The 22375-nt window shown below is 37.2% G+C and overlaps 2 protein-coding genes across 2 annotated transcripts; one reads left to right on the plus strand and one right to left on the minus strand.

The window, feature by feature from the left end:
* Window positions 1-4806: 4806 nt before the first annotated feature.
* Window positions 4807-16992, plus strand: LOC145779492 (baculoviral IAP repeat-containing protein 8-like). The gene is made up of 6 exons (XM_082591095.1): window positions 4807-4894; window positions 5643-5883; window positions 8854-8953; window positions 11463-11600; window positions 12355-12570; window positions 13169-16992. The coding sequence occupies exons 1-6, from the start codon at window positions 4844-4846 to the stop codon at window positions 13506-13508; spliced, it is 1086 nt and encodes a 361-aa protein (XP_082447221.1). The 5' UTR covers window positions 4807-4843; the 3' UTR covers window positions 13509-16992.
* A 995-nt stretch (window positions 16993-17987) lies between these two features.
* LOC145780192 (serine/threonine-protein kinase pim-1-like) lies at window positions 17988-22048 on the minus strand. The gene is made up of 6 exons (XM_082591897.1): window positions 21690-22048; window positions 21270-21458; window positions 20319-20481; window positions 19376-19570; window positions 18502-18624; window positions 17988-18113 (listed from the first exon to the last, which is right to left on the minus strand). Exons 1-6 carry the CDS (start codon window positions 22046-22048, stop codon window positions 17988-17990), a joined length of 1155 nt encoding a protein of 384 aa, XP_082448023.1.
* Between the last annotated feature and the right edge of the window lie 327 nt (window positions 22049-22375).

The following is a 22375-nucleotide window of genomic DNA, read 5'->3' on the forward strand; positions in this document are numbered from 1 at the left end:
CCATAGAGTAATCTATGCTCTAACCCTTGCTGATTGCAGTTTCCGCAAAATTTTTTCCGCAGTTTCCGCAAACATTTTTCCATAGTTTCCGCTAACCTTTACCCTAACCATAGAGTAATCTATGCTCTAACCTTCGCTGATCGTAGTTTCCGCTAACCGCAGTTTCCGCTTACCCCAACTCTAACCACAGAGTAATCTATGCTCTAACCCTCGCTGATCGCAGTTTCCGCAAACATTTTTCCGCAGTTTCCGCTTACCCCAACTCTAACCACAGAGTAATCTATGCTTTAACCCTAACCCTCGCTGATCGCAGTTTTCGCAAACATTTTTCCGCAATTTTGCAGTTTCCGTTAACCGCAGTTTCCGCTAACCCTAACCCTCGAGTTTGTTTCAAATTGTTTGGGGAAACTCCGATCAGCGACTTCGGCTTTTTTTAATTTTTTCTCTCGATCTTTTCAGGGTACGAACTGACTGTACAAATGGTTCAAGGTACGAACTAGGTTGCACTCCTTGTTGAATACCCTAACTCCACAGCTAACACTTCTACATTCATGGCTGATCGCTACTCTGCGAAATAAAAACTAACTTCAAATAGTCTGTAAAGTTATTCGGTTAGGTGGGGCTGTTTTCAGAGGCTCACACGGCGACGACGACGAAAATCATAATTGCTTGTATGTACAGTATTGACATAATTCGCGCCAAATTATTGAAAAATTTTCAACCGGAAGTAATGCTATCAGTTAAATTTACCTTTGCATGTAGATCTAAAGTACATTTCTAAAATATTATGTGTTATTTAGGGAGCAAGTCTTATAGGCGCAGACAGTTAGGCGCCAGTCAAATAGGCGCGCAGCCGCGCACAGTGCCCGCACACTGTGGCGTCTGGATATTTAGGTGCTGAGCACTGTAGCGCCTGTTCATTTAGGTGATATTCCTAGTAAAGTCTGCAGATTGTATCAGCTTGGCAGGTAGGGAAATACTTTTCACATAAAAAGTTGTATTGAACAGAAAAATATGTCATGGCTTCCGTGAGCGAAGCTGCTTAAACTGGCAATGCTTTTCACACAAAATGATATATTGAACTGAAAAATATATTGTATTTTAATGCGCGTGTTCGGCATGTATTTGTTGTTAGTCCAGGTTGGCGTCGGCGAAAGCTTTATCAATAAATTATTCAAGTTTGCGAACATGACTGAGTTCACTTTTAGTGAGTCAAATAATAACTACAATAAACGTTGTCTCATACGTACTCACCACACGACCAATCCATCTCGAGTAGAAGTAATTGCAAAAGATAACAGATTAAGTAAGGTTCCATCTGGCTGCAACCTGTGTTCAGGATGCATAGCAAATGTCCTGTGGAGATGTGCTAATATCAAGAGTAGTAGAGCGTTGTCTCGCACCTCATCTCCACACGCGCATTAACAAAACAACATATTTCTCTGTTCAATATAACATTTTGTGTAAAAAGCATTGCCCTACCTGCCAAGCGGATACAATCTGCAGACAATACTAGGAATAGCACCTAAACGAACTGGCGCCACAGTGCTTCGCACCTAAATATCCAGACCCCAAAGTGTGCGCGCCTATTTGACCTGCGCCTAAAAGACATGGACCCGTTAGTAATATATATTAAAATTTCACAACAACAGTCTTAATTTTTAAGTTTCCCCACATCACTATATCCCTCCATTAGACTAATAGAATTTACCCTTACATATGTGTACCACAAAAGTTTAGCATTGTCTAGCAACATGTTTTTTAATTTTTTTATGGTTTTACTAAAGGGATAGGTCAGATTAATCACTAAACATTGATGTGGAATAAAAATTATGTTTTTTTTACAATTTTTACTTGTCTTGTTGATCTTTCAAAGTTTACTGCTTCAAACCCTGACCAATTCACCAAACAAAAGCAGTTAAAGCAAAGCTAAAACAAAATACAATTTTCAATTTTTTTTTTATTTATGAATAGATTATTTATTTAAGAAACGTTTAGAGACAAATACTTTTTGATAACTACAAGAAAATGATTAGACATCGTGGAAAAAGTTCATGGTACACATATGTACCAACACCAACAGTCCTCAAAAGGTTATTCCATCCATTGGGTGCCGCTGAAAGGAGAGCAGTCTTTAACTTGCGTTGCTCAAGCGCACACCCCAAAGTGTCGAACCAGCGCCACTTGATTTTGAAGCTTTTTTGTTTCAGAAGTCACGTGCTAACCTACTGAGCTATCGGATGCTTAATTGATTTGGTTCCATGTTTTTCTTATATTTTGTTAAGTTTTAAACCTTTTGGTGTACTATTATTACAATTAAGAGTCATTTTCATTCTGAGCCAAATTAATTTCTTGATTTGGCCTACTATGTGTGATTGTAAGGTGTAGCCTTAGAAGTATTACTGTAAAGTTAGGCTACATGTCTTTGGCAATTATCATGTTTACTTGCAAGCCATTTGACAATTCTGGATGCAATGCATGACAAATTGATTTTTAAGCGTACTGTCGTCTGTACGTACAGTAGCCTAGTGCTTTACTGTTATATGACAAGGCTGTAGCCTAAGTCTTAGTTAGAAAATTGGCCTAGTTGAATTGTTTTAGTTTGTAGTTGTAATATTTTTGCATCATTATCTGAAAGAAATGGAAAAAACATTTTCAAAACTATTAAAACGTTATGAGAGAAAAGAATTGTTTTTGTTTTTTTTTTCGGTAGGCTACATGACAATCTGGGCGAAAACCTCTTGGGCGAGATCATGTGGACGACGGACCAAGTGGGCAACGGTAGCAAAAGTTTAGGCGTTTAGAACGGTAGTGACCTATATAATTTATCTAGTTGCTTTGCGGCGTCACGGTTTATCGTGAAACTTAAAGGAAACCCCCTAGAAAAGACACAAACGAAGACCTTCCAAGGGGTATGGCTAAAAAGTGGTCGACGTCAGTTATGAACGCTGCCCAGAGATGGGCAAGATCACCAGGTGATCTTGAAGATCAAGATCACCAAACTATGTGATCTTGAAGATCAAGATCACTTTCAAGATCACTTTTTGTGTACTTGAAAAAAAATGAAGTTTTTGATCAATGATGTTGCAAAAAATAATAACTATAAGCAATCTGGGTAAAGGTATATAGTTGGTATTGCTAACTTTTACTTTTAACTACTCGATCGCTGGCCTAAGAACTGTAATAAGTTAGTGACTGTTGCTATTATAGGTCTATCAATTGTTGACGTAGTTTGCTTAGAATCGCAACGTCACCCCCAAGGCCGAGGTTAATTACAGTAGTTCTGAAAAGTCGTAAAATTTGCAATTAGTTTTATACTTTTTATTTATAATAAATAAATAAAAAGAAACTTTGAACTGCATCATTTTTACCAAATTTTTGTCTGGTTCATGTGAGAGTTTTTATTCGTGTTACTAAGTAGTTTTAACTTTCACTGCATTATGTAAATGTTTATTGCACCATTTACCCACCTGGCAACTTTGATACTGTTATCTGCTATTATAAAAGTTCAGAGGTTTGCGGTCCGACAAACCGCTCCATACTCAGACCCTAAACAAGTCTTGGTCTGGTTGATTTGCTGCAATAAACCACTTTACATGACCAAAGTCGGCTAGAATCCAGATTTTTTATCACCGCCATTCTAGACTTTTGAAACATCTAAAATTGGGTCAATAAAAGCAAACATTTCTTTAAAATTCACATTAAATCATTTTTTATTGTACGTCAACATAAAGTACACGGAAGTTGACTTCTTTATTATGACCAACACAGAAAACTTTTTCAATTTTGAAATGACAACACTGACCAGATTAGATGGAGACTTTAAATCGTCTTTTGTTGGGCACATATCATATTAACAGTGGCTTAATGTTAGTAGTTGCCACTACTTACTTTGTACAGTACGAGTTCTAAAAAAATGCCTCTATGTAGGAAGTAAAATTCAATTTTAAAGTGATCTTGATCTTATTGTTCTTCAAGATCAAGATCACACGAAAAAAAGTGATCTTAGATCAAGATCACCAAAAAAAAGTGATCTTCAAGATCAAGATCACGCCCATCTCTGACGCTGCCTAACTGTTATCGAATCTTGTCAGTCACATTCCGATGCTGATAGTGCACTCTGTTGAAACATTTTTCAGTATAAGCAACAGGCAGCAGAATTATCTGGCAGCCACTGCAAAGTTCTGATTCCATGTCACTTCAAGTCTTAAAGTGTAGGCCTAATGACTGTCAGTCACAATGTGTTCGGTAAACTACTGATGCGCCTACGCAGCGTCTAGACTAGAGCAATCGGATCATAGCAAAATTACATTTCTTCCAAGACCTCGAATTGTTAAAGAACTTCGCTGCCGCCCACATTGTTTCGCCCAAGAGGGTTTCGCCCAGATGGGCTAGCCCAGATGTCGTGTACCATGCTTTTTTTATTAGCCTTCTGAGACAGGCAAAACCATCAGGCAACAAAAACACCACTGCATTAAAGTGACACACAACTAGCAGCTCTGCCGCAGCAAAAGTGTGAAAGCCCCATTTACACTTCCTACAAGCCATAAATTATGATGGTTGTTGCTACATTGGAAAACTTTACAAGTTTATTGAGTTTACAAGTTTACTTTACAAGAAAACTTTACAGTTGAGATTACAAGTATATCAAAATGGAATTTTTCATAACAGGCTTAGAAAGTTTATAGCAACTGCAGACAGCAACATTTAAGTGTAACATACCTTGTTGAGCTACTGGATGTAAATTCACCTAGAATGGTAACTACAGCAACTATAAAAGTTTTTTCACTTTGTTCCTCAGATTGTTTATTCTACTTTTTGTTGTTCATATTGGTATTTTTACATGATGTCACGCCGCTCTACCCCAATCCACATACATGAACCAAATTATCAAGTATGTACCTGTGGTGTATAACTGTATATCTAAATAATGTTGTTCTTTACCCTCTTATTATATTACTTGCATTTGCATGAGCTGTTGAATCGAACATATTTATGTATGAAGTAGCCATATGTATGGCACTGGTTGCCATGGTTATGATCACAGAACATTGTTTCATGGCATGTGTTGCCCAGGGTTAGTGTTTTACTTTCTGCCGAGAACTTCAAAATTTTTCAAGTCAATTCTTTGCTTCACTTCACTGTGGAGAAACACATGTTTTTGGAAAAGTCTTGATGGCTAGTGTGGACTGTGGAGGTTACACCGGTATAGTTAGCGAAACACAATGCTCGCTGTTCTATATTATAGTGAGTAATCAGGTAGTGCTGACACCAGAAAGATCGCTCCTTAAACTTTTTCTTGTTAATTTTTGCTGTGTTATACGCTTGAAAATTATGCCACTGTTTGCAGTTATTATATGCCTCTAGTAATAATATACAGTATATACTTATTGTAGGCTACTGTAAGCTTCTTTCATTGGCTTACTTGATTCTAAGCATTGACTGCCTCTTGTACAAAAAGTTTCCAAGTTTCTCGCTCTTTTTTTTCATCAAATTTTTTCATTGAGTACTGTACCGGTAATAAGAATTGTTTGAATACTTTATCATTGATGTCTTCATTGTTTATTTTAGGTCTAGTTTTTTTTAGATGTCAGCTTTCTTTGCTATATCCTGTGTATATCAATGTATTGTAATTATTTCAGAACTATTCTCCTATGCATCGGATTCATCATGCCTCTGAAGTAGTGTCTGACCCTTTTTCTGAAGTCCATCATAGCAATCATCATCCTCATCAGGCAGCATATCCATGCCGTTTCCCTAAGTATGGAAACATGGAGATAGAAGAGAGAAGATACAGAACGTTTACTCAATCTACTGAATGGCCTTTTTACAGAATACGAGCTTCACCAAGAGATATAGCTCGAGCTGGATTTTTTTACCTGGGTGAGGCAAAAGATAGTTTTTTTTAAAAAACTAACAGGTCTTCTTAAAAAAATCATTGAGGTTTCCTATCGTATGAACTTGACTTCATATTCAGCTGAGCTGAATGCTGGTAAACAGTCAACACCGCCCATCCCAATATGTAATAAGTTGGATAGATGACCAGGCATAGTTGCTGAAGAAAAAGCAGTTAAGAGATCCAAACAGGTCATCATATTCACGACTACATTAGTATTATAGTAAGCTGCGCCCTTTTGGGGCAAATTTTTAATTTCAATTGGGGGGATATCTAAATATCTGTGTATGCCTGAAAAATGAAGGCATGCAAAAAAAATTTTTTTTTCGTCAATGTTTAGACCCTGCTGTCGGCCCCGGAACATTTGCAGGTTACCGGAATTTTGAAATCTTCATAAAATCTTAATCTTTTGTGCTAGGTAGGGCATGTTGGTATTCATTTCTATTGTTTTTGGATAATTAATCCATTTATTAAGTTTACAGACAAATTTAGACATGTTTTAAAATTTTAATTTTTGCAACAATGACATATTTTCTTGCATTTTATGTAAATTTTTGTGGTTTCTGAAGGTTATGATAGTAGCAAGTTGGATTTACTGGTTCCGGTACATTCTGAAGCAATATAAATAGACTCATTAGTTAAACATTTTAACAAAAACAATGGCTAAGGAAGTCCAGATGAAAAAATAGTATTATAATTCTTATTTATGTAACAAATTACATCACAGACATGTAAGTATGTATGCTGTTTCTCCACCCATTAACTTGATTACGATTTTACCTTCCAGGAAACTACGAAATATACCTACCTGACTCATTCTTTTGAATGTATTGTAATAGCTGAGTGTAAGAATGGCATAACGATCTTCAATAAAGGATGATCCTTTAGAAATAGAAAAGTATGAGTCACTGAAAACATCCGAACTTCCGCTTCATTTGAATGTACTCAGACATTTTCTCTATCTCCGTACATTTCAATTTATGAATTCCACAACATCTAGTCAACTGCACAATTAACTCTATGAAGACATCATCAACATATATTCACCTGCATCTATAGCAGCCACAAATTGCAAGAAGACCATCATAGACCAAATAAAAGAGCTTGAAACCAAAAGAAAGACTGTGAACAAAAACAAGAATAACCAGTAGATTCTTAAGTTCAATAAATTTTTTTTAGGAAGTCTTAACTTTAAAATTTGTATTCTACAGGAAAATGTGTTGCTGAAGGTGTCGTGGATCATCTCACCTCAATGAAAATTAACATATCTAACATATGTGTTATTTGAGGAGATGGTACAAACTCTAATACTAGCTGGAAGGATGGTTCAATGGCCCATATCGAAAGAAGTATAGGAAGACCTTGTCAGCATGTAGTTCGCTTACTTCACCACTGCGAGTTATTACTTCGCAAACTTTTTGAACACATTGATGGATCAACTTCAGGGCCAAACAGTTTTAATGGCCCAATCGGAAAAATGCTTGCCAAAAATGTATGAGAAATGGAGCCCCTACTATTTAAACCACTAAATAATATATATACCAAAATATCGGTTCAAGTTAGCAGAATCTCTCAAATGATGCAAAGCACCTGCATAAGCTGGGCAAGGCGACCACTAGTGGAAATCTTCCAGAAAGTTTAATCAAGAAAAAAATTGGCCCACTGTGTCACTTGCGTTGGTTAACTCTAACTTATTGAACCTAAGAATCTGCTGGTTATTCTTGTTTTTGTTCACAGTCTTTCTTTTGGTTTCAAGCTCTTTTACTTGGTCTATGATGGTCTTCTTGCAATTTGTGGCTGCTATAGATGCAGATGAATATATATTGATGATGTCTTCGTAGACTTGATTGTGCAGTTGACTAGATGTTGTGGAATTCATAAATTGAAATGTACGGAGATAGAGAAAATGTCTGAGTACATTCAAACGAAGCGGAAGTTCGGATGTTTTCAGTGACTCATACTTTTCTATTTCTAAAGGACTATCCTTTATTGAAGATCGTTATGACATTTTTACACTCAGCTATTACAATACATTCAAAAGAATGAGTCAGGTAGGTATATTTCGTAGTTTCCTGGAAGGTATAATTGGAATCAAGTTAATGGGTGAGAAACAGCATACGGTACTTAGATTACTTACATGCCTGTGATGTAAATTGTTACATAAATAAGAATAATAATACTATTTTTTCACCTGGACTTCCTTAGCCATTGTTTCTGTTGAAATGTTTAACTAATGAGTCTATTTATATTGCTTCAGAATGTACCAGAACCAGTAAATCCAACTTGCTACTATCATAACCTTCAGAAACCACAAAAATTTACATAAAATGCAAGAAAATTCGTCATTGTTGCAAAAATTAAAATTTTAAAACATGTCTAAATTTGTCTGTAAACTTAATAAATGGATTAATTATCCAAAAACAATAGAAATGAATACCAACATGCCATACCTAGCACAAAAGATTAAGATTTTATGAAGATTTCAAAATTCCGGTAACCTGCAAATGTTTCGGGGCCGACAGCAGGGTCTAAACATTGACGAAAAAAAAATTTTTTTTTTGCATGCCTTCATTTTTCAGGCATACACAGATATTTAGATATCCCCCCAATTGAAATTAAAAATTTGCCCCAAAAGGGCGCAGCTTAGTATTATAGGCCTTGTATAATGGTAACCTCACCTTATATCCAGTGGTTTGTAACCAAGTGGGGACTGCTGCAGAAAGTGCTTTTATGAATAAACAGCTTACAATTCAGTGAACTAAGCGAAGTAAAACTTATATATATATAGTATGAGCTAGTATTATAGTATGATATAGTATTTGCTTTACAGTGTACTATGTGGCAAATAGACAGCAACATATCTTAAGATTCTATTTCATTTGTGTGGCTAAATTCTTTTCTTTTACGTAAATGTTAGTGTGTATATATTTGTAGTTTATTGAAAGAAATTTTAATAGGAGATTCAGACAAAGTAAAATGCTGGTACTGTGGTGGGGGATTGCAGAACTGGGACAGAGATGATGAGCCATGGGAGGAACATGCCAAGTGGTATCCGACGTGAGTTATTGTGCAATGGTATCCTCAAGTAACTTTATGTAACACTCATCATCATCATCATTAAGTTCCTTCCTCTCGTCGAGGGTTGGAGGCAATGAGACGCCAAGTTTCTCTGTTGTAAGATTTTTCTATACTGCAGTTTTGTAGTTAAGTCCTGACCAGTCTTCAATATCATTAGTCCAAATTCTTGGTGGTCTGCCCCTATTTCGTTTGCCGTTCATTTTTCCTTCTAGTAGTTGTCTTTGAATAGAATTATTGCGAATCATGTGGCCAAAATATTTCAATTTTCTTGATTTAATTGTTTGTAAAACTTCCATGTTGGTTTGTATTCTGGATAGTACATCTTTGTTTGTGATTTTATCCTTCCATGAAATTTTAAGCATTCTTCTATAAATCCACATTTCAAATGCCTCAAGTCGTTTAACCATCTGTGATGACAGTGTCCATGTTTCTGCATTGTAGAGTAACGTAGTCCATATATAGCATTTCGCAATTCGTTTTCGAGTGTTGATGTTAATTTTGCGTGTTGTTAATGTCTTTTTCATTTTTACGAAGTTGTTTCTTGCTATTTCTATTCGTCTCAATATTTCCGTATCGCATCTGCCATTTTCAGTTAGGCTATTGTGTGTCCCAGATAGGTAAAGCTTTTGACTTGCTCGACCAGCATTCCGTCAATAGTAATATTTAAACTTGGTACATTTTCTTTTCTTGTAATAATCATCGTTTTCGTCTTGTTTGTGTTGATTTTCATGTTATATTCCTTTCCAATATTGTTCACTTTTTCTATTATTGTTTGGAGAGCTTCTGCTGATTCCGCCAATAAAACAGTATCGTCTGCATACCGTAGGTTGGATATGTTCATACCTCCTATGCTGATACCCTCCATTCCATCAATCTGTCTGAAAATCATTTCAGCATACAGGTTGAATAGACATGGAGATAGTATACATCCCTGGCGAACTCCACGTTTTATGTCCATTGCACCAGATAAACCATCTTCCATCTGAATAAATGCCTTTTGCGTCCATGTAACACTAGGAGGACGGAAAAACGTCATTTGATGTAAAATTTTAACATGGCTCAAATCTAAGAAATTTAATTGAAGAAACTGATTTTTTTTAGCAAACTGCTTTCAACTAAATAGCACACTGCTTTTTGTTCAAATGTGGAAAAAAACTACATTCAAACTAATGTTGCTTTGTAACAGCCAATATGCACTGTTGTGTATTTGGCTTGCACATAGCCTACTTTTCATAACACATTGCACTTTCCTGTGATATTTCCAATCTTTTTTTTACATGAAGGTTGCAATTTAGCGGCACGATTCGAGCAACCATCAAGAGTACAGCACATCTCATCCAGTTAAACCAAAGCATTTTATTTTATATTTTACAACATTGGTTTTATCAAAAGGTATTCTAAAAGTTCTAAGCAAGATGTCAAAAGCAAATGAAAGCCGTATCATTGGACCACATGATACATCATTATTGAAATTAAGGCCATTTTTACTTCGACCATTTTTTTACTAATTCAATTTTTGATGCGCGGGTTTGGTTGACACGTTGCGAGAAGGCAATTTGCACAAGCTTAAAGAAGTTCAAGTCCACCAATTCAGCATCAGCAGTTCTGTGAAAAATCTTTCAATGTAATTGCTTAGCAATATTGTCTCATGCTATTTTTTATGTTCCATTTGAATAAAAACCTTCTGATGATCCCAATATGGTGAAACAGCCTGCAAACGTTTTTAGTGACCAATAACTGCATTTGATGCAATTCGCTTTGCTTGGCATGGACCACTTTTTGTTGTATTGATAATATTTATTGTTTCATGGTATAACGATCATCCACAAAGTGACGTATTTCCCGTTCAACTGCTTATTTTTGTATTGACAACTCATGATGATGACGTGTCACTTTAACTGAATTAGGTTTCTGTAACAGTGTAAAATGGGAGATTCACCATCTTTATTTGCTCAAAAGATAAGCTAAACAAGTAAATTCTTTTACGAAGGCAAACTTACACTTTATTTTCATCTATACGTGACCAGGAAAGTGCAACGGAAACACACGTCAGCAATGTATGCTCGAGGAAACGACGTGCTCAGAAATGATTAACTTGGATGAGCACTTATTAGTTATTTCATGTGTTTTGTGACAAGCACATCTGAAAATTTGTATGAAGTTGTGATCTGCGGTTCCGCCATTGGTCGTTGTTGTCTACTTCGTTTTTTTTTTTTCACCTTGTTATTGCCTGGGCTATTGTCATTGTAGTGCGTCATTTCCCGGCCCGGCTCTGTTCTCTTTTCACGTTTGCATTGATTCATCGTTTTCTACCTTTCCTCGCTTGAAATTTGAACTGTAAGGTGTTGTTGTCCAAACTCGCGTGTTATCATCAACAACCTCTGGCGACTTTGAAACAATACAAAAATGGCAACTTTTCCTGGCAAGCTATTCCATTTAAATCAAATTTTTTGCGAGCTTTGTTTCAACATAAACTTTTGATTTTCAGATGTGAATATTTACTGCAACAACAAGGGCTTGATTTTGTGCACCAAGTAAGCTCGCGTTATCCCAACCTACGTAGACCAGTTTTGGAACCATCTGTTAGTGAAATTTCAAATTCAACTGTGAGAATTGTTCAGTCCAGGTCAGTACTTATTGATTGTGGGAATCTTTATCCTCGGACTAGGACAGGGTTGAGAAAAACCCGCGTTTTTTTGGGTTTTATTGGTTTTTTAAAAAAGATGCAAAAAAAGGTAGATTCATGCTTATTTCACCTCAAAACTACTTTTTACGAGTGAAGTGCCTTTCACTCACAGTAACCCACCCGGGTTTTTTTGGGTCGGGTAAAATACCAACAACCCTGGACTAGGAAAGCTTTTTCACATATATACTTGTAGACTAGCAGAGGCTTTGAACCACTGGCTCCGGCTGGTTTCCAAGTTAGACAGAATGACGCTTCCGACTGTTGAAGTGGTGTCTGTGAATTATTCTATTCACTACTAGCCACTGAAAGGAAAGCAGTCCTTGGAAATGTGTTGCTCAAGCGCACCGGCGCCGCTTGATCTTGCAGTTTCTTCGTAAATTCAGGCGCCTAACCAGCTGAGCTGTTTGTATTTTAGTATTTGTGCAGTGTTTGTTCAGTTCAACTGCTGCGAGCTTGTATTTCCCAAACCGTTAAGTTCAGCACTGAAGTTGAAAACAATTTGATGAAACTGTGTTTCCAGCCAGTAAACCATCGCTTTTTACATAGATACAACGTCTGCAGACGTTAAATCGGTAGAAAAAAGGACTAAATTTCAAGCTTGGCTGATTTTAAATTTGGGTTTGAATCCTTTCATCCAACTTCATAATCATACCATTGGCATTATGACCTCATTCATTCATCGACATGTACGCAGAGGTCTGTCCACTGTGGAAATAAGATCTCCAGGCGCTTCCTTTCAAGTAGTTCGCCCCAACGAACCCACAAGACCTGTAATTCGTCGCACCGAACCCGTTTCTGCTCCCCCGCTCCCGCTTTCTCGTCGTGTTGAAAATGAACTCCGATCTGAAATAGCCACCAGTGCAAGAAGGATGGGTTTCGACGTTAATCTTGTTCGAACAGCTATTCGAAGGTATATTTTCAAGTTTTGAGTACATTTTGTAACTTGGCATTAACGTCCTGCCCAGTATTTGATCCATACAATTTGGATAGAGGTTACTTTTTTAAATCATAAACCGACATAACTGAGCAACTACACAAAATTTAACATAATAAAAGCAAAATGGCTTTTAAAGGCTTAATAAGAGCTATAAGCATAGCCATTTTGTATTTATAATGTTTAACGTTATATTGTTGCTCAGTTTATGCCTACTTGATATGTCTGCAAACAAATGAACCGGTGAAATTAAACCCCATAAGGGAACGTTCAAATATTACGTAACGCTTTTTTTCCGAATTTTTGACCCTCCCCCCCCCATGTAACGCCAACGTAACGCTTTTTTCAATCCCCCCTCCCCCATGTAACGCTTTTTCACTACGAATTCAGCACAAAAAACTTCCATTCCGTACTCGAAAGCGTTACGTAACGTTTTGCTTGAACCCCCTCCCCCCCGATGTGACGCTAACGTAACGCTTTGCATAAACCCCTCCCTCCCCCTCGAAGGCGTTACGTAATATTTGAACGTTCCCTAAGATGAATCGTGATCGTCAAAGTTATAATTTTTTTTTAGAAAATTGGAGTCAGGTGGAAGATTTTCAAGCGCACAAGAGTTGGTTGAGGCTCTTTTGAATCTTTTGCCGGCTAGCCAGCCTGGACCTTCAGCCAGAACGGAATCTCGTGCCAATGAACCTCTAGTTGACGTGGAAACCATGTCTGCCTCTGAAGGGGCTCGAGAGATAGAAAGGTTGGAAGAGTCGCGACGGTGTCAACGTTGTCGCACTGAGCAAGCTAACGTGGTGTTCATACCTTGTGGTCACTTGGTCTGTTGTGAGGCCTGTGGTAGAACCATACGGAACTGTTTGGTCTGTCGCTCACCTATAGATCAGCGAGTGCGAACGTTTATATCGTAAATCGTTGTACTCAGTGGCGTAACCAGATTAATTTCACAGAGGAGGTAAGGAGGGGCAAGGCTTTTTCAAGGAGGAACAACATTTTTCAGTGACGTCCTAAATCAGGGGTCACCAAACACCACCTAACTGATTTCATCCGGCCCGCCAAGTGCTACGGAAATAACAGCTGCACTACAACTGTTAAGGAAAAAAGTTACCAAACTTTTTGTAAAGGACTGATGTTGCTGTTGAGCTACACACAACCTGCTAATGACTTTTCTGGGGACAGCCTAGGCCAAATTTGGAAAGATGTAATGTTTTTAAAAGAGCACGATGCCCTGTAGTGTATCACAGCAAGGGATAACTTTTCAAGCAACCTTTCGAATTTCTTCGCAACTTTGCTATTCCACCGCTGACTTTGTTATTTATTGTACTCAATTCAAGTCAATGGAGATTCTAAATAGTTGTATATCTTTTCGCAATTTGCATTCGGCCCGCAGCTGTTAATCTCGCAGCAATCCGGCCCTTAGAGAAAAAAGTTTGGTGACCCTGTCCTAAATGAAGATGATATAAATTGCTTTAAAATTGAAATTAACGTTAAATTTTAATGTACGATAAAAGCTTAACCTTGGAAAGCTTTTTTTGACTGGTAATGCGCAGGGTAACCAACACAAAATCTTTGGAGGAGCAAATGAGCACCCGAAAGGGGAGTCTGGAGGCATCTCCACAGATATTTTTGAAAAAAAAACAATCTTAAAATTGCGCATTCTAAGGGTAATTTCAGTTTAAATTCAATAGAAAGCGCTGTCAAGTAATGGTGTAACAGAGGGTGAAGTTTATTTTAGCAGTAACCTACTTATCTAATGTTCATATTAGATCTGAGGACTGAGGTGTGCGTCGTACATAAAAATTTTACAGGATGAGCAATTGCCTTCCCTTGGTTACGCCACTGGTTGCACAGCCGAGGAAATATAGTTGCTGTAGTGTATATACTTGTAACTGTCCACATACCTATCTATTCTATACGTTAACTGGATGTGTCGTGTTTTTGTTTGTATCAATGTATCATTATTACTAACTTGTACTTATTGCTTACTTAATCATCTGTGATTGATTAGTCCGCACTGTTTTTAACAACATTTGGAATACTCGAGTGTGTGAACCAACTCATGTCCGTCCCGTTAGCTCATTGGTTAAACACCCGATTCAAGATCAAGCTGCGCTGGTTTGGCTCTCGGGGTGTGTGCTTGGGCAACGCATTTCAGGACTGCTCAGGACATTTCAAGGTCTTTCCATTCAGCGGCACCTAGTGAAGTGAATAGCTCACAGGCAACAACTATGTAAACTTCACTCTACCAATCTCGATAATCGACCCTGCGTCAGTGGTTCAAAGCCTCTACAAGTATGTAAAGCTGCCGTGAATAATCTATCAGTCCGAAAATAAAGATTCAAAAACCAAACTGAACAAATTCTTGTGTAATCAACTTTGATTTTAAAATCAGTTCAAGCGAGTTATCTGTAGAATCGGGCTCCAATCATTGCATGGCTGTTTCACAGTGTTTCAGTTTTCAAATTTAGAATGTACCTTGATCAATGCTACAGTGCTTTGAGTTATGCGTTTCCCGTAGAGCAGCTGCTTTTTCACAATTACTCTATTATCGTGAATCCCTTACACTTCAACCAGTTAAACGCGTGTGACACTTATTTGTATCATGGCGTTTTCACTCACTATTGCATCAGGTGCGTATGGCAATAAATTACGCACTGAGCGAACAGACGCATCAAATATACGACGCGCTTAACTTGTTAAAACAGCTACTCTCCTACACTAGACGCATGCAAGTTTTCAACTCTGCACAAAATATTTACTGTATTATTTCTTCAAAATATCCATTTAGCTTTATCGTAGCCTATGTGCATTGTGCAGCTCATCTTGATTATTCTTATTTTTTAGTTCTTTTTATACTGTTTAGTTGTGGTGGCGAAGAAAAATTAGGAAAATCCAGGACAAACCTATGTCTTATATCAATCAACACGTAACGAAAAATCACTGTAGAAATTGAATTAAGTTTTATTAAAGATTTCAGAGCCTGTTCGCTTTTCCCAACGAAGCAGAGGAGCACCAGCTAAAAATTAAAAGCCAAAGCAATTTACAATTGAAGCTAATTGTTGTACGCTGTTGTAACCACTGCTCCCATGGCTCTGATTCAATGCGTTCCAGTGAATTAACATAATACTGTTGCATTATTTTGTGTTGCTTCGTGTTTATGCTGAGTTTTGAACTGCTTACTGTACGAAGTTCTTTTCTCTATCTTTGTTGCTTTGATAACATTTTCATTTTTTCTGATATTCGCTGTGCTGATCATAAACTAAATTGTCAGTTTGTCATGTTTTTAAAAAATTGTTTTATCATGCTTTTTAATAATATTGCAAAATTCTTTTTCAAAATGACGCGTTTCTAGAATCTCAAAATATCTGCTTTTGTTTCTGTCCAAAATTCCTTTTGTTACTTTCTGTTACACAAAACCGCTCAATCATAGCTATTTATCTTCAAAATTCTCCAAAAATGTTTTATTCTAAATTATGTTGATTGAGCTTGATGTAAGAACTATGCAAAAATGAAATTTGTTAGCACATTGAATTTGCACGTATATCAATATTGTGATCGTTTTTTTTTGTGTTTGCATCACGCAGGAAACAGTGTATCTTTGTCGTTGCCTTGACAAGAACTCCCGGTTGTGTTTTTTGTTATGCTTGAAGGTGAAATCGAAGATTGGCTTCCTGTCCACATAGCCTCCATCCTTAACCGTTCGGCATAACCAAATGCCAAGTAACTGTCACATGACTTGATGACTCGTTTCAAATATAGTCACAAGGCACTGATGATGGAAATACGATGTTACAGTCAAAATTATTTTTCCACTTCAACCCACTTTATATTACGATACGTAAGCTACCACGTCATGCGAAACACATTTACAGTAGTCCTGATTAACACGCACCTTCCTCAGGTTTGCATATGACTATACAATGTGGTCAGAGCATGCACGGTACCGATGGAGGCAAAAGGTCGAATGTGCGTTTATTTCTTCACAATCGGCTGCCGATAGGCTCACGGTACGTACTATTAATGAGATAAAGAGCTGCTCAGATTTCATGTGACGCCCTTCTTGTGTCATAAGAGCCGTGATTTGCATGATATAGTTAGCAGCATTAACCATGTAAGATTGTAGTAGGAAGCAAACAAAATTGAAGGAATGGTATCACTTCGACAGTCCCAACTCGTGTTGTTTGTGTATTGGAATTAATGGAAACGTAATCTCGTTTGATTGTATTTGTTGTGTTTCATTACGTAATTGTGTTCACTATAGAAAAGGGTGGAAAAGACTAAAGTTTGTTTCGCTGTGGCGCTTTTGTGAAAGTCAACAGGCGAATTATTATTCATGTTGATTTTCTAGGTTAGTTGAGAAAAGCGTGATGCTCATCTTTTGATTAAAGAAATGTTTACCCAAATGGCCTGAGTGGATGTGTGTTACGAAATGTTTGTTAGCTGGAAACTGCATCAAAGATTTCACGCAGCGACAAGTCTCGTGCATTGTCATGCATCACCTACAAAATGACCGCTATTTCAGGTTCTTTCACCCCGTGGTTGTTTTTCAAACAAAATCTGCGACAGATCTGTGTGAAAATTAGTAGAATTGATCTACTTTATGTCGACATTTTTTTTGTTGGTTTCGGCAAAGTTTCTATCTTTTGCAAACCTTCGAGGTCGCCTATAAATTGTCAGTTCACTGATCTTAATCCCAGTTACGATATAATGACGTCATCGCACTTACAAGATGGCCAATCACAACAGAGGGAAAGGTTTCGCAGAAACAGAGCGCGCCTGCATCAGAAACAATAAATCTGACACGTTGTAACAATAGTTTGACTTATAAAAAGTCAAAATCAGCTTTACGCTAAATTGCATCAGCACCGACCGTGTGCTTAGTGTAAATACAGCTATCACTATTTTTACGATCTTTTTTCTGAAAATAAGTGTACGCGAAAATAAAATTTAGTAGCAGTTGTGATTAGAGTATACATTGAACAGGCCTTTACATTAATCTAACACGTTTTGTACATTGAAATAACGCGTCGTTTAACACGTTTTGTACAGGTTTTTCCATCGAACAAAAGCTGGAGTTTGGGAACATACTTCCTTGATTGCCTATATCGACACTTTTTTTTCACCCCTTTGAGGTGTTGATGTTGCAGTTAAGGAAGAAAATCGCAATACACAACACTATATAACAACAGGCATTAGCGTTTTTCATAAAAGTAAAAACATAAAACGCCAAGCATGTTTGCTGCAGTTGAAAAACATTTTAGCACGGAAAAAATATAGCTACCGATCTTACATTGGAAAGATTGGCATTGCAATGTTTCGATTTTGTGTGGCAAATCCACAAAAAGCCATATAAGTTACTTAGGTTGCATAACAGAAATGTAAAAAAACAGTTAAAGATCAAGCTTCTTTTCTCTCAACCACGGGTGATTCAAGACTTGGTGGATGCTGGGTCTTGCTTGAGGATCTTTCTCCATCATCCATGATATCAAATCCTTTACTTCCTCACTGAAATGGCCCTGTACGGTGTAAGATTTTGAACAAGCTTGAAAAAAATTGATCCTGAAGTCATTGTTATCATGTCTCTAAACAGCAGTTTAACGCTGGTTTGAGACTAATGTTAAATAAACTGGATTTTTTGAAATCACAGAATGAGCTGCAAAGTGAAATAACATAAGAAGTATCCAGAATGGGAGCAACTTATTAATACCTTTTCTCAGAAAGTTGACAGTGCGACGATTATGCAGAATCTGTATATCGTTTCCAAGACTGCGGAATGCATTTGAAATGCATAGCCTAACGATAGCCAATTCAACAAAGCGTTTACGGTAGCCTATATTAATATACAGTAGCCTAAATATTAACAAAAACACTATTATGATGAAAAAAGACCTTTCAACAACTAACTTTGAAGTCAAAACTTCCTTGCGCAATTCTTCTCGCGGATCTAAAAGGAATCTCTCCACAAACCATGCCAAATAACAAAACTCCCAGAGACCACACAGTGGCAGAGCGGGCTCTGTATTGACCCTGTAAAAAGATATTGTGGCAATGATTCGTCCTCTGCATTGTGTGTTAGCGTGTAACCACCGCCATAACATCATTACAGTGGCGATTGTTATGGTAGCCTGCTGTTTGCAACTTTCATCCAAGCAAAAAGAATTATTCTAGGAAGTGATATTCAAGTTATTGTACGGTACACCTAAAAGTATTGCTAATGTACTCTACGTTATGGCAATTATTACTTCCGTTTTGACGGTTAGAAATGAAAATCAACGTAGCCTAACTCTACTAGCTTCTATTGCAAAAGATTGATTGTCGAGTTTTGCATAAGACTTTATTGCGCTTGTGCTGAATGCTTTGTTCAGTTTATTTTTATTCCTGGACATCAAAAGGAAAAACAATGCTTGCAACAACATAGCAAGACTCGGGATTAGAGAAAGGTATTTAACTGTGATGCCTACGTCCTACAGATGAGGATCTACAGTTGATAAGTGCAAAAGACTTGTCACCACAAATTATTGTTACCATTACCTAAAGTGTAGGCTAAATGGTAAGTAGGCTATAGCCTATGGGCCGTATGTCATGCCATACTCGCTTGATTGTGCAAAATGTGCTTTGCAAGTCGTGTGTTTATCGATTAAACATTGAAGGCCTTTTTTACTAGTAAAGTCCAAGCGACAGAAATTGAGAACCAGGACCGGCTGCAAAAATATCATAAAGATTATTCTTTTTTCTTTTGCACACCTGGCAATCAATTTTGTATTGTAGCCTACCGTACCTCGTTAAACCATTCTGGAGGATAAAATTCTGGTGTTCCGGCAAAATCTTTATAGTACTGATCGTGCAAGAACGTGCCACATCCAAAATCAATAAGTTTTGTTTCGAAAGTGTTTCTGTTCAAAACAATATTCTCATCTTTTATATCTCGATGAACGACACCTCTTGAATGAATATATTGCACTCCCTGTGCAATCTACACACATAAATTTGTATAGAATTAATATTTGGTTATTATGCTTTGATAAAACCAAAAAAATGTTCAGCAATCAGTGAAATGTACTGTTGTATCATGATGAACTTGTTCACACACCAACCCAAAACGAAATACAATACGTTTAAGAAGTCACAAAAACTAAAACCAATAGGCCTAGTTTAGTCATTCTGGATATTTTTAAGCAGCAAACAAAATACAACACGACTGCACCAATGCAATACAAACAAATAAACAAACCAGCCAAGCGTAGACCCTACATTTTATGGCAGGTGCATTGATAGTTACACTTTTCCTTGTTCGTTTACTACTCGCTGCCCTTTGAGGTCAATTTGTGTAAACCTTTATCACAGCGGCGCATAAAGAACAGTGACTCTCCTGGTGAAGAAAAGTGATTTCAGTTCTACAGTGTTTCCAATCCCGTAGTTATGGATATTCTTGATGAAAAGGATCATGTAGGCTATCTTATTAATTCGTAAATAATATGACTCTGCTAGGCTATCCGTAGCCTTGGACTAGCAAAGCAGCACCAGAAACCTCAATTCAATATTGCAGTGACATTTATTGCCAACAACTTTGTTAATATGCCCTATTTATTGCATGTTGAGATAAAAGAGTTGAAGCAAAAGATCGCTGTGGGACTAGAGTTCGTAGAAAGAAGATAAGACTGTGAACTAGACTCTATTGAGTGAGTCTAGATTGTACCCTATAAAGTACGCGCCTAAATTACCTGTTTGAATATAAAACATGCCTCTTTTTCCAGTAATTTTCCAACTTCCCGGAGGTATTCAAATAAATCGACTGAATGTTTTGGTTTTTCTAAAACAAGAATGAAAGAATCCAAAAATTCATACCAGTCCAACAACCTAATAACACTTCGATGTGAGCATACTCTGCAAAGAAACACACATCGTGCTTTATAAATCATGAAGCGAACCGTTTTGTTTGCTTGTTGCAAGCAAGGTTTACTGTTTTCAAAAATGATTCCTTGTCAAAATAATAGCCAGTAATTTTGTGAAAACACAGTAAAGGAAATTAAACTGTGAAAGATAAAATCAATCAAATCGATCAGTGAGATGGAATCCTCGTGGATCGAAGAATTAATCGATGAAACTTATATATCGAAGCACGATTTCTCTATTACACACTAGTTAGGCTAATGCAACGTCTTCTCAACTATAACTGTGATGCGATATTGCTCTGCTCGCATTTGACCTATGAAATACATTTTTTCAATTTTAATTTTCCATTGTAGTGAACATTTTATTCAAACGACGAATAATACTAATTTTTTTTGTTTTTGTACCTCTGGCAACAACATATAGTAGGCTACACTGCAAATCACGTATGCAACACAACGGACAACTTGAAGCAGCAAAGGGATATGTAGATGACGTAGTCATGAGTCAGCTGCTCCCTTTCTCATGCCATAAATAAAGTGTCTTGCCGTGCCGAGACACAGCTGCGTGCTATGAAGCCGACATTCTTTTGAGTATCTTGCAAGCACTCTCGCTGATCGGCCACGCACATTCTCCTGAAGGCGTATTTGTAAGAATAGCAAGAAAATAATGATTTAAAGGAAATTCAAGCATATGCTCAACACCATTTGATGGATTGCCACTTTTTTTAAATTATGGCACAAATTATATGTTACCGAAAGGTTGCGTTTCACCAAACCGACCTAATCATGAGAGCTATTTCCTGTGGCACAGTCCGACCATGAATATTTTCCCATCTCTTGACCTTCTCTCTCTTTACTTGTTTAACCGCGACAGGCATCTGGTCGACAATTCGGACGCCTTTGTAAACTGTCCCACCTCCTCCGATGCCAATCAAGCCATCAATAGAATATGAGTTCAAGAAAGGATTACTGCATGAAGACATTCAAGACAAGCCCATAGTGAGTTACAGAGAGTAATTTCCACAAAAGTAGTTAAATCACTTTTCATAAATCATGAAAACATGTAATTCAAAGCAGCAGATAATTTTCTTATTAAACACAATCTCCATAATCAAACAGCCGTACATCGACAGTTTTTACAAAGTTGGATGGGAATTTGTCTTAGCAATATGTAGATCAACCTTGGCTAGGGCGTCTTACCTGATTTTGGATCTGAGGCATGTTTTGTGAATATTTGTCGCTCTTCCTATTCTCATATGTCCATCACTAGTTTTCTGACAATCAATATAATCGAAAATACTTGTGTATTTCAACTTTGATTGACAGTGTTCACATCGTTCATTGCACCTTGGAGACCTTTGCTCTTTATTATCTTTTTGAAATTGGTTTCGACGGACTTTTTTCTCTCTACCTGATGCAACAAGTTTGTTTTCAGATTGAATAGAATTGTTAGGTGCTGATTGGATTTTCGTCAAAATACGATTCGATTTAATGCCAAAAGCCGATGGTGGCAGCCTTTCTGTCTCTTCTAAATAATACTTGCTGAACTGTTCGACCATATTCTTGTTATGTTTATCATCGTTGTTTGAATTTGATTGATGCCACTGTGTTACATCTCTCAGCGGAAAATTGTAACAAGCTCTCTGACTGACGTTTGATTTAGAACAGCCTTTGTGTCGGGAGATAGGTCTGCTTGTATTTGAAACTGCATCTTTTTGTTTTAATTCTTTACGACTAGTTTCATCATCTAGTTGGCTAATGGAAGTGTGTAAATGCATGGCTTCTTTTCTTTCCCATGCTGAAACTGCTGGAGGTAGACAAGGCGGCAACAAAGGATTAAAATTGAAATGCAGCGAATAGTTCATATTGAAATCAAACTCTGTTGT

The sequence above is a fragment of the Aplidium turbinatum genome, chromosome 11 (assembly GCF_918807975.1).
Source record: "Aplidium turbinatum chromosome 11, kaAplTurb1.1, whole genome shotgun sequence".
Lineage (NCBI taxonomy): Eukaryota > Metazoa > Chordata > Ascidiacea > Aplousobranchia > Polyclinidae > Aplidium > Aplidium turbinatum.

What these genes read in the sequence shown, in the direction of transcription:
- LOC145780192 (XM_082591897.1), bottom strand. Translation starts at nt 22,048, where the DNA reads ATGGTCGAACAGTTCAGCAAGTATTATTTAGAAGAGACAGAAAGGCTG. An exon ending in GAAATAGCTCTCATGATTAG is followed by an intron (nt 20,482 to 21,269) that starts GTCGGTTTGGTG and finishes GTTTCTTTGCAG; the next exon opens with AGTATGCTCACATCGAAGTG. An exon ending in CATGTTTTATATTCAAACAG is followed by an intron (nt 19,571 to 20,318) that starts GTAATTTAGGCG and finishes TTATGTGTGTAG; the next exon opens with ATTGCACAGGGAGTGCAATA.
- LOC145779492 (XM_082591095.1), top strand. Translation starts at nt 4,844, where the DNA reads ATGATGTCACGCCGCTCTACCCCAATCCACATACATGAACCAAATTAT. An exon ending in CATGCCAAGTGGTATCCGAC is followed by an intron (nt 8,954 to 11,462) that starts GTGAGTTATTGT and finishes TTTGATTTTCAG; the next exon opens with ATGTGAATATTTACTGCAAC. An exon ending in GTGAGAATTGTTCAGTCCAG is followed by an intron (nt 11,601 to 12,354) that starts GTCAGTACTTAT and finishes ACATGTACGCAG; the next exon opens with AGGTCTGTCCACTGTGGAAA.